Raw genomic sequence first — 12,769 nt, forward strand, 5'->3', positions numbered from 1 at the left:
GACGACTGTGGAAAAACAAATCTAAATGAATCAGTCACGGTAATGACTCCTGACATGCGCTTTTGTGCATCTGTAACATGGTTTCTCATTGAATGTCATCACCACTTTGGCTTATATTGACTTGTATGTACTTAAATACTACTTGTCAGCTGCGGCAGAAAAACACAATGTCTGTTGCTAATTAGACTTCCCTGTTGAGCACACGGATCATTATTTGTCACTACGACTGCAGGCTTACTTGTGGTGACCTGAAGTAGGTTCACTCCCCCCTGACGGAGCAGAGCTCCTTTAATTGAGTTTGGCAGCGTTATGTTTTAAGGATTATAACACAGCTATGGACCAAATGATTCTGCATGTGTAAGAGCCTTGTGGAGAAGGAAGGAACCATAGCCTCAGGTATAGCCTTCAACAGGGACCTGCTCATAAAGTTAACAGTATTTTCCTCATTAGCATAAGCACGTTTAAATGCACTCCTGCGTAATATAATGTGCATTATTGATTTTACCACGCTGAGGATTTTTGTCATCAAATTGTCAAAGCTAATTTCCTCTTCTAATCCGTCACACCAGCCTCAATATTGCAGTTCCACTAATACAGGATTGTGTGGGGTGTCCCCAAGTGCTCATTAACTCTCACACTTATCTTTGTAATTCTGCTCTTTTATTTCCCCAAATTCATGATTCTTCCAGCATGAACCCGCAGTCTTTGAACAAGGCAGAGTCTTTTGTTGCCAGAACACTGAGTACTTCTAATCTGAACCCCTAGCAGAACAGTGATCTGACTCCCCCCACCTGACCTTTTACACTGATAACAGTCAGCCGTAATCGGCCTGCCTGCGCTCAGCTTATATTGTAGACAGGTGTACTTTGTTAAATAGATACCTGTCTTGGTTCTGTGCCAGCCCTTTAGACATAGACTCTGTCTGGGAGTCAAACGAGAGAGTACTAACCCTGTATGGCTCATTGGCCAGCTGTTTATTGCGGACTCGGGTGCTGTGGATGTCAGGAACACAGAAACCTTCGTATACGCATGTAATCTTGGCTGTGCTGGACTTACTCATTGAGTTCTTTGTGTTTCTACCCTCTGTAATTCGTTCAAGCGAGTGACAATTTAAAACCATCATCCGCTACACTTCTGTGCTTGTTCATGTCTTATGAGTGACGCTGCAGCTTTTACAGTCCTAAATGCTGATTTCTGCTTCCAGGTTAATGCTATATGTGCGCCCTACATTTGACGACGTGAAAGTCTTCATGAAAGTCGAGGAGGATGAGGCAGACTCTGTAAGGTGAGGCTTGTCTCGCTTTATCTTGTTACCTGGCAATTCTTTAGTTTTCAGCTGCCATACAGTATATTCAGGCTTTTCTTCATTTAAAAAGGGAGTACGATTTTGAAACACAGATTACAGTCTGCCAGTGTTTACAGGGTGTAGGTAGTTATTGGGTTAATCCAGTTTAAAATAGTTAAGGTAGGGCCCCTCAGTCACTTGGTTTTTTGGCCTCTGAGCTCAGTTCATTTGATCTCACTAAGGTTCAGTTTTGTCGTGCTTTCAGCAGGTGAAAGCTGCAGAGTGATGCATGTGGGGTAATAATAGTTGAAGTGAAACAAAACTTGATTTCATTGAGAATGCATGTTGTCAAACAACTTTTAAATGTTATAATAATGTCATGTTAATGTGCAAGTTAGGACCAAATCCCACAGATGCACAAGTAAACCTAAGCATAAGCAGGTTTAACCTAGAAATAAATCGGGTTCTTAGAGCAAGACTAAACCTCTGCATGTGAACCATGTATCCCAATGGTGGGTACGGAAGACGCCAATGAATGAAAAATACACCTCACTGCTTTTTAATGTTGTACTTTTTATTTGTATTTGGTTTTTCTTTTTGTTTTGTTTTTTTTTTTTTGTTTATTATGAGCTTCACCAAGTAATTGTCCTAGAATCTGTGATTGTATTATTTCCACATCCACGACCCTCCTCGTCTCTTCTTGTATTTTATCCCACACTTGAGAATGGCTGTACCCAATGATAATCAGGGGTGTAAATAGAGTTCTGATTAATAAGTAATGATATAAAATCTGCCTGTAATTAGTGACATTAATTTGAACAATCTGAACTTGTCATTAATACAGAAATCCACAACTTAATGCACAGAATTGATCATTTTTCTAAATACTGTGAGAATCCTTGATATGCTCTATGAGTAATTTTAAACATGATGGTAATTTTGCACAATGACTTTGATCAACTTTCACATAAGATGCAGATACTTTTCTGTGATCACCTAACTGGGTCACCTTATTTGACATGTTTTTAACTTCCAGTATTGACACAATATTGGAATCGCTCTCCCATCCTCAGAAGTGTGTCAGGGTCTTGTCATTGTGCAGGCATCTGGTTCGTGTGACCTTGCTGACTGTGCGGTGAAGCTTGCCAGTCACCAGTGATTTATCCAGCTTTCAGGAAATCTGCACAGTTTGTTTATGAACATGACTTCACCGGCTTGTAAATTCCTACAAACATACGCAGACTTTTGGCATCGGCGTCGTGATGGAAAGGTTTTTCTCATCGAGGATGCCACTGATCAAGAAATTTGTCCTGTACTTTTATTTTCACATGTGCTCTCTCGCCTCCCACTATTTCTCCCTCTCCATTTTCCCAACGGGCCCAAGGGAAGGGGCAGAGGGGTAGCGGGGTGATGATAGCACGAATTAGCTTTGCCTACTTTTGGATTCTCTGGCTGACTCCCGTCTCCACTTAGTTGTGGAGTGAATGATGATTCCTGGAGCTAATAGGTCTGACCCCCCCCCGGCCAGGATAAGACGTCATGAAGCTTCCCATCTTTCATCCCTGTAACACACACACACACACACACACACTCACACACACACACACACACACACACACACACACACACACACACACACACACACACACACACACACACACACACACTTTTTGTATCGCCGAGTGTGTTGGATTGCCACTTTTCCCAAGCAGATAATTTATATTTTATGAGTGGATTTGAGGACATTTACTGACACGTGAGTGTCGAGCCGTCCATTAGTCACCTTTTACATCTGACTGCACTAATTAGTCCTTATCTCTGATATCACACACCTTTACAATGTCACATTTATGATGACAACTATTGCCGACTTGTTTATGACTGTAATTAACCACAGCTTAGTAATTTTTATTGGTCTGTCATGTATATCTCAAAATGATGAGCTTTAATTGCCTTTAAAAAGCCCAGTGCAAAGTAATAAATTTACACCTTAGGTTGAGTATTTAGAACTATATCAAATATAGTACTATGTTTATAAGCACTTACAGGTAATTGTTAAACAACCTTTTCCCCCTGCAAACAGTGGCGATGTTAGAGCTTCTTTCTCCGTACCATTGAAATGGACAAATGGAGCAGACATGCCTTCTACTACTACAACTTCTTATTTCTGTACAATCAGTACATATGGTAATCTTTGATGGGGTTAGGGTTGTGCATGCCATGTCACCCCATCTGTAAATCATCATAGTCACTCCCCCAAGAATGGCTAACGTGCATCAGTCAGCAGTTCCCATCGTACTTTCAGAAGTAAGCAGACATCTCCGCTAAAACGTGGAGAACTGTTCTGCATTTTAACGGCATAAACAGACGCGAGAAGAATTCAGACAGATGGTTTTAGGGTCTGCTGCTTTAGAAGAGAAGAAGTAGAAATTAAATGATGACTTTGAGGATTCTAGGTAACTGTACACAGAGAGAGATGGTGAAATGAAAAAAAAAAAATACAGGAGGATCCTGAAACCTTGATTGTTGTAACTTCCACAGTTTAATACCAGTCACTACCTATATGATCTCTTACATTAAGATCTTATCATGGTAAAATCTTCTCATCAAGCTGAAACAAAAACCGTCCTGCCAATCCATCATGCTGGTTGGACCATTCTGTCGTACTGAACCTTACCAGCTGAACTGTTTTGTCAAGAAAGCCACCAGATCACAGAGGACCCTGACCGTCCATTCCACCATTTATTCGTCGCTCCCATCATGCCTCTGGCCATGAGCACATTAGAGGTCTTTCACCTCCTCTGCATTGTCTGCCCCAAGTTGTACCAGGTAGACGTTGTATAACCAATCTGCCAGATGTTGTTCCTAAAGTGTGTTTAAAGGTGTAACTTATCGCAGAAGATTTTATGCTGCTTTATATGAGACAATCCAAAAGGTTTTTGATCTGAACAATAGTCTGTCTTTCATAGTGACCAAGAGAATTACCATACACTCTGCTGTGTATTCCATAAATGCATGATACTTATAAATAAGGCACCGATCCAAAGAGAAGTGAATAAACTTCCACAGTGTGTGAAGAAACATTTTTACATTATAAAAATAATCCACTGAACATTCTTCAAGTTTTTTTTAGGCTTATTGTGTTTAATCTAAATATTACAAACTGCTGTGTGCCATGTTATTACACAATTTAATAATTCCTGAGTATTTGGGCACATTTGAACAGACGAGCCAGAATCGTCTAGTGAACCGATGAATCCATCAGTCAAGTCATCAAACCATTGGATCAGACGAATGACTAAGTCCAGTTGACTACATTCAATTTGCTTTGACACACATTTAGACACTTGACTGCAGCATGTTTTATTGCGTGCTTTGTTTGTGCGCCTCTAGTTGTTTTACAATTTCTTTAGAAGGGCTTTGCTGTGCAGCTTGTACTCTTATTTCCTGCTCTGGTTCATTTCCAAAAGAATGAGTCACAACAGTTGGTTGCGGTGTTAGAGTGGTATCGATTTCTGGGGAACCGTCTGACGCCTGATACACAGCTTAGTTATTATTTGCTTCGTATAGTCATAGTTTCAGATCAGACAGGGAAATCTGCTTTTGCCCCAGTCTTGTTTGGTTGCTGGTAATAAGTAGTTCAGAAGTATAAATCACTCTCACATCCTCCCACACTCTCTCTAGTAATCCTTTCCTGCCGTGCCATCATACCTTTTAGTATCAGATTGCGTAACATCAGCCTGTTAGGTGTGTGATTCACCTTTCATTCAGTGTTTGTCAGCTTTAGGTGAAAATTGGTTGAATTTGACAAAATGAGGATACCCTACCAGTTGGTTGCATAACGGAACCAGATGTAATGAGAGTAGAGGGCCCACTTTTCAGGGTCCTAAATGAGGTCAAAGCATTTCAACCGCAAACAGACCTCTTCTTTTTCAGTGATGCCGTCCTGTAAGAAACCCTTCATTTTGAGCTGTGTCATTAATGTTATGAAGTCTTGGTTAGTTGTAGTCATGGCTACTCAGAGGTAATTTGCCACGTGTAACACAAAAGGGTATGACTGTGTTTTTGTTGTTGGATGTCTACTGGAATATCAACCCGTTCCACTAAAAGAGCTCCTGTTTTAAACTAAACATAGCCGTATGACCAGCATCCTCTTACTGGAAAAGACACAGGCTGCATCAAAAGAGCCATTTACACACTTTTGGATGTTTGTGTTTTTTTTCTAACATTTAGTTTTTTTTTTTATTCTTTCCACTGCTGTGGCTGCCTTTCCTCTCTCATCCCACAGACATCCACACCTCGCAATGTGTTTTATATAAAGATGATGTGATGCTGTTTTTAAATGTTTAGCCAATAAATAAACTTCTGTATGTGCCTTGTGCTCTGTTGCCTCACCGGTGAAGTGGCTGGTAAGACAGTAGTGTTTCTCTCCTGTCCCAGCTGTTACTTTCTCCCGCATACTTGTGGCAACCCTTTTCCTGAGCTCTCCTGAGCTGGTCAATCTGCTCTCCCTGAAGCTACATTAAAGTTAGTTTCTGCTCAGCAGATGCTTCCTCGGCTCTCCTGCAAAGCTGGACTGGTGTTCTGTATTGTTTCTAAAGTGGGAGTGCATTCGCTGCAGCCGATAATGACATTGTTTGGTGTTATTGTCACTCACACTTTGATTGTATAAAGTCTTATCCGTATTTTGTTATTATGAAGTACTGAAAAAACAACTCCAAAATAAGCTTTACTATTCTTCCTTTGAGGAAAAAAAAAAGTAGCACTATTTTTCAATGTTTCGATGAATCAAAAATAAGGAAGAGGAAGTGAAACTATTCAAACTATCGTTGTGTATATGCAGCTTCAACTGGTGAAACTGCTTTTTTCTTGCTTTAAGTGCATCTTAACAGATCCCAGGCTGTGTAGCTTTTTACAGTTTGACTGAGACGGGACCTGATATTTCAGAAGCCTCCAATTTTTTTTATTTTTAATTTTTTTGAGATGTGTTAATTGTTTTTTTTTTGTATGAGGGTCAAAATCACAGTTTGTTCTTATCTATAACCTTTCAGGTAGATCAGCTGCCACCGGAATATGCGGTGTTTGCTTCTGCTCGGAGCTAAGTGAACAGTCTCAGTGCCGAACTGTTCTTGTTCTCGCTTCATTTCTGAGAATGAGTTCGCAGCTGTACGGAAGACAAAGCGTTCACCAGTAGTGCTCTCTTTAACGGAGGCTGAACTAATGGTGTCGACTTGGTGCAGCTGCAACTGTCCGCAACAAATATTACTGGTGTTTTGTTTCCAAGTGAACTGCCCCAGTCTAACTGAAAGTTTCCAGTGTTATGACCCACAGAGGGGTCAAATCAGGTCTGGCCGGGGACCAGGCCTCGCGCTGCACAGACGGAAACCCAAACCTCCATCAAAGCATTTTTAAAAATGTGACAAAGGAGTGCAGGGCTGATGATTGAAAAAGCATTCTGCCCAAGTAGCATGCGACGAGAGCAATTAAGGACGTTGAAGACACACAAATTGCCAGCGTGTGGGGCAGCTTTTGACAGAAACGTCCACCGTGGGTAGACAGAAACAACAGCTGGAAGAAGCTGGTGTCTGATTCTGTAGGTCTCACCTACAAGGTTTTCAAAGTCTTGACACGCTGCCGCTGTGCAGGGTTTATTGTAGTTCAGATGACAAACTGGGTCACCTTCCAGTGTTAAGTTTGCCACTTTGACGCTCATCGCTGCCTGTTTGTCTCAGCTCATTTTGCTCTCCGTTTCTGAATGTGTGTGTATGGCCTTTTGATTCTGTCTGATCAAGCATGCTGTATCAGTTAAACTGTGTTTCATGTATAAAGTTCATTGACACAAGTTGTGTGTTTGTGTAATCCAGGTTATGAATTCCACTAAACAGACGTTTAAAGCTCCGGCAAACCCATAAACCTCTTTGAGATGTTTTCAGTGACCCTGGTCCTTCACACAAACCTTCATGCAGCTGCCAAACCAACATGGATGAAGTGCAGAAGAAAGTCTCATCCTACAACAATCGCTTCAGTGACAGTTCTTAGCAACAACAATGGGGGAAAACAACAAGAACCTCCCTGAAGAGAACATCAGTCTTAGCCTATTTTCTGTTCATTCACTAGAACAGTATATAGAGACCAGATGTGTGCGTGTTTCTGACTGAGCCACTCATCCGTGTTTCTAGAATCGTCCAGCGCTTTAACAGTCCCGTCGACACCACAGGGAGCTGCAGTGCGCTCTGACATCGACTCGTCTTTAGCTGTTGTTTAGTCACACATGTTTCAGTTTAGCATGTGTATCCACTGAAATAGAAAACATCCCTGTGCGTTCATTATTAAAAGTAAGACAGAACAACAAATAACATAGAAACAGTGTTTTTTCCTGGTAAGCACATCACTAATGGATGCAGCCCTTGTAAATTCTTCTTCTTCTCCTTCTTATTTTGCTTGCTGAAGTATGTTCTGGGTTCAATTTGCTTTACATACTGGTTTCACTGCGTAGCTTTGACTTTAATTTTTTCTCTTGCCGCAGCCCATATGTCCACCAAGTTCAACCACATTACATAAGCCAATTATTCTCATTTGCTCCAAACACATGCATTGTCATTTTTATTTATCTGTTATAGCACATTTGTGGAGTAATGCAAAATCTAAAACCTAAAGTATGTCGACGGCTGCTTAATTTCAATGCTGTCACGGACGTTTGACTGGTGCTGCTCATCTTAGTATGTATTCATACCTATGCAATCAGGATGTTTGGTATTTTTGCTTTTGAGTACACTGGATGAATCGGTCATTTCAAAGTCAGAGCAGTCTCTCAGGAATCCAGATAACTGTTTACTCTGGTGAATTATGGCCCTCTCCAGTGCATGATAGAAACACTTTGAAACAGGACTAAACTGATGTCATCCAAAAAAAACAACTGAAGGAGGGTTTTCACGTGCTCCTGAGGGATGATGTTGATTCTTTCTAAAGTCCCTTTTCATTTAGAGACACAAACACTAAGCAGGAATTTCATTGCCAAGCCGAGATTCAATTCTCTCATGGATCGCCAGTTTAAGAGCTTCAGCAGCAATGACAATATTTGTTCCGTCTTTTCCTGCTACACTCCACGTGCTTAAATACTTTAAGATCGCCTGCAATGGACCCAACGTCGTGCAATCCACTCAGTATACTGGAATCTTGATGTCTTGTAATGATCACTTTGTCTTTTTTTTTTTTTTTTTTTTTGTGCTTTTATTCTATCTGAAATAGGTACCACGAGTTTGAACTGAAGAAGAGCCTGAGGGAGAACCTAAGCTACACAACACTGGTTGAATATCCTGAGCTGCACGTTGTGCTCAAAGATCAGTGGGAGAATTATCCGACAAAAGCACCAGGTAAATAGATAGCTGAAAGTTTTCATCCGTTCTCATCCAGCATAATCCTGCTGACAAGAAATTATTTCTCAGTCGCTGTATTGAGAGTAATGCCTCCTGTAGCTGCTTTTCTGCTGATTTCCAAACTTCTGCTTTTCACTGCTACACAGTAAAGTCAGTATGAATTGAAAATGAGCAACCCCAAAACCCAACAGCACAAAGTTTTTCTGTACATAAAATCCTGTGAGGTATATTTCATGCAAAATGTGGTTAATGTAATCTTACACATGTATTTATTTCCCTTACAAAAGATTAGAAGATGCGGTCACCGCTCTATACATAATGGACAGAACCCTCGCCTCTAAACAGATTGAGTCAACTAAGATTTGATTTAGATTAATTTATCTGTAACAAAGCCTCTAATCAGAATACGTGGCGTCAACTCATCCCCATTTAGTGCTGTATTGATTATTATTACTGTATTGAGTATTGTCTACCATATAAAAGTAATGAGAGTATGAAGGTATGGTAATTATACTTGATATAAATGTGATAACTCATTAGAAGGTATCATGTCTTCATGAGCTCTTCAACAGGATTCAGGTAAAGAATAAAAATCCCGAGTAACCCCAAAATGCCAACTTTCTCCACTCCCCCCCCCCCCAATTCCAATAGCATTGTATCATGTCCTGCTTTCTCTCGCTGAGGCTTTGAGCCTCTCCGCTCACTTATTTTTTCACTATGGCAACATGCTACCCCAACGGAAATGAGCGTGCTCTGCTCAGCATCACACACACCAACTTAACCTCAACAGCAACTGTTGCCAGAAAGAGGATCAAACACGGCTTACTGTCGAACGTTGACCTCATGAGCAGAAAAACGACAGAAGATGAGAAAACAGCACATCAGTCCATCTCTTTCTTGCAGGTTGTCAGTTTTCTTGCAGAGCCACATATTCAGGGTCAGGAGGGATCAATATCCCCAGACTGGGGTGTATAGTGTCGCTCGCTCATCAATTTGTTTGTGCTCAGACGGGGGTCAAAATGAATTAATAGCAAGAGTGGCAGCAGAACACAGCATGGGCCCAGTATCAATACACTGGCAGTGCCAGACTGGCTGAATGACCAGTGAGGTAATTTTAGTCTGAGAGAGAGTGTGTGTGTGTTTTCAGTGATAAGGCCTTGGTGCCATGCTGTTTTCCTATAATGTTCGCCACAGAAACATCCTGATAATTACACATGCCATGGCCTGGGAAGCTGGGCTGGAAGTGATAACAAGCAATAGGATACTGTGGCAGCAGCATATCTGCTGAGGATAAAGTAATGTTGAGGGTCTGGCAGGCTCCAAACATGCAGCGTGCAACCAAGAGGATTCTGGTTTAAACTGCATTCAGCCAGTCGAGGCCGACTCTTTATTTACCAGCCTCACTGTCCCTGAGCCAACACCGCTCTTATGGCTGTTTTCCTTTGCTCCTATTGAGGTGAATATGTGAAATGACCTCTGAATATGCTCTTACCAAATATGCAGCCCTAAAGAATCCAGCCTTTTGCTGATTTTCTGAACTCAGGACAGAAAAACAAAACGAACATCTAAACTGATCAGTTTTCACGACAGCTGCTTTGACGTCTCAGTTTTGGATGCGAGAAGTTTCAGTCACATGGTTGATGGCTGTTTTTGGAGGCGTACCTAAACAGTGTTTTAACTACGGAACAAACCATTAATTAAGAAGTTATGAAGACTTGGTTATATTTTTCAAACAGTGGCTGGAATTCATTTGACACCAACCACTTGAAGTGCAGAATTTAACCTAATTTAATCAAACCCTAACCCTTTTCATAAACAGATTGAAATTGATGCATTTTCTGGAATTCACCAAAATGTCTGCTTTACTGGGGGAGGAACGGTTTTCTCTGAATGACAACTGGAAGATCATGCGAACATTTGTCAAGAGGTTCAATGCAGTGCTCTTATTCAGTCACAAAGTTCTTTAAATGATGAGGAGTTTCTCTCTAAAGATTATTGGTTTCCAAGTATATTTTTAATTGTAATAATTGATTTTCTAAAAACATACGTTATTGAGATGACCTTCAAAGTAATCAAAGCATCCTTAAATGCAAAAAACAAAAAAAGTACACTAAACATCTGTCTCTAATCTTATTAGTTGTCAAATTTATTGTAAATGAACTGCAACAATACTTCCACAGTAATCCTGCATCACGATTCACAGTTGAGACCGTCAGTGTCCCTGTTGTTGTCTCATGACAGTGCTAATATTTTTATGGCCTTTAAAATCTTTTTATCCATTTCAACAACTTGTGCGAACAGCCTCAGTACAGTGTTGTCAGTGGGTTTGAAATACATCATAAATATTTTTTTTGTTTTTGCTCAAAATGTGCTCAGCACCAAAAAAATCTTCCAGGCTCATTTTGCTTTTGTTTGTTTTACAGAGAATCAGAACAGTCTTTATTGTCGTCGTCGTAAAATAACAGCAAGAACCAAATCAGCTGAAACACAGGATGTCCCCGTTTTTTTTTAATCAATTTTCCCCACAGCAAATGTTAAATGCTCTTAAAACACAGTCCATAAATCATTCATGGACTTCATGGACTTCATAATGGACGTCATTGGTTTGTTTTATAACTCATGTTGCAGAATACATACTTATTTCACGCTCAGTCATTTTATTTCACATTTCTCTCACGTGTCCATCCTACTTTATTTCAGAATTAAATGCTCGTCATGAACAGTAGCATCATAGTTCTGAGACCACCGGCACTCACGCTTTTTAACTCGCTATTTCAGGACAGAATGGCTCCATCTGTGTGCTAAACATTTCTGTGCTTCCCCTTTCATTTGCTTATGCATATGTTCGGACATGTAAGAGTTTTACTGTTGATAGAATCTGTGCTCGATCATGTTTAAAGACGGGGTCTTCTTGTTGCAGCCGAGCCTGCACCAACCCGCAGTGGCCCTGCAACAAAGAACGCTGTGGTGGACCAAAAGACTGGGGCCGCGATCCAACCATCGTCCTTACCACCAAGGTCGTGCAGCCCATGGGCAACCAGACCGAGGCCGTGCAGCTTATGGGCAACCAGCCTGCCGACAAAGAAAAACGAGGGAGGGGGAGAAGAGAAGGAAGAAGTAGAGGAAGGGGAGATCATAGGTAGTAGTGAGGAGGAGGAGGAGGAGGAGGAAGAGGAAAATGTGTCCTGTGATAAGAGCTGTGGTGATCCCAAACGTCCTGCTGGAGATGCAAGTTTGAATACAGATGAAACGGCAGGTTGTATCGAGCAGCCTGAGGATGCTGCAAACACACAGCGATCAGTGCGTAGGAACATTACTGGAGCTGCCGAGGACACTTCAGCTGCCAGAGAGCGCTAAGGTCAGCATGACGGAGAGGGAAGCCGTGCAAGAGGCCTGTTCATACCCATCCCTGTCGAGAGGGTCGTGAAAAGTCTGGGGCAGGGAGTTATTGTTTTTTTTTGTTTGTTTTTGTTTTTTTCAAAAGAAACATTTATTTTCAAAGAAACATTTATTTGCTGTCATATTTTATTAAGAAAAATATTGTATTTGAAATGTTTGAGTCTGTGTGATAATGCTCCGTTTCTCTGAACACATAATGTATTTGAAATTATTTTTTTGTACCAAGTAAAGGTTTTGCTTTTCACAACATTTTATTTGTTTTTCATTCATGAGGATATTTTGATAAGCTTTAAAGCTCTATAATGTCCACTAAATGAACTGAGTTAAATAGGGTTTCAAGTTTGGTTGCAAAGTTCGTGCTTTTTAAACTTTTTTTTTTTTTTAAGACCGAATAAATATCAAAAAACATAGAAACATTTGGGCACAGACAACTTCAGCTATTGAGCATCATATGAAGAGGGAAAGAAACTTTCAGTTATGTTCTGGTAGGACGTGATTGTGACTCAACTTAAAAAGTTGAGACTCCTCATGACATCGTTCTGAAATATGCTGCATTTTTGTTCAGCACTCGGTAAAGTGTCCTTCGCTTGGCTGCAGGTTTAGTTTTAAAACCGAGCATTGGCCAAAAAACTGGACGTTAATCAACTTTGAAACTAAGCATATTTCATCTGCCAAGCTTCAGGAAGGCCATTGGTCTCATTTTTCCATC

The 12,769-nt window shown here is 40.7% G+C and overlaps 1 protein-coding gene across 1 annotated transcript in view; it reads left to right on the forward strand.

The window, feature by feature from the left end:
- The window catches only part of znhit6 (zinc finger HIT-type containing 6), a 35,551-nt gene extending 23,278 nt beyond the window's left edge, over positions 1–12,273 (forward strand). The window contains exons 8-10 of the mRNA XM_030083516.1: positions 1,205–1,285; positions 8,534–8,658; positions 11,582–12,273. Of these exons, the coding sequence (XP_029939376.1) occupies positions 1,205–1,285; positions 8,534–8,658; positions 11,582–12,018 (643 nt within the window). The 3' untranslated portion in view covers positions 12,019–12,273. The remainder of the gene's footprint in view (positions 1–1,204; positions 1,286–8,533; positions 8,659–11,581) is intronic.
- The last annotated feature ends 496 nt before the right edge of the window (positions 12,274–12,769 follow it).

The sequence above is a fragment of the Salarias fasciatus genome, chromosome 23 (genome assembly GCF_902148845.1).
Source record: "Salarias fasciatus chromosome 23, fSalaFa1.1, whole genome shotgun sequence".
In the NCBI taxonomy this organism is placed as follows: domain Eukaryota; kingdom Metazoa; phylum Chordata; class Actinopteri; order Blenniiformes; family Blenniidae; genus Salarias; species Salarias fasciatus.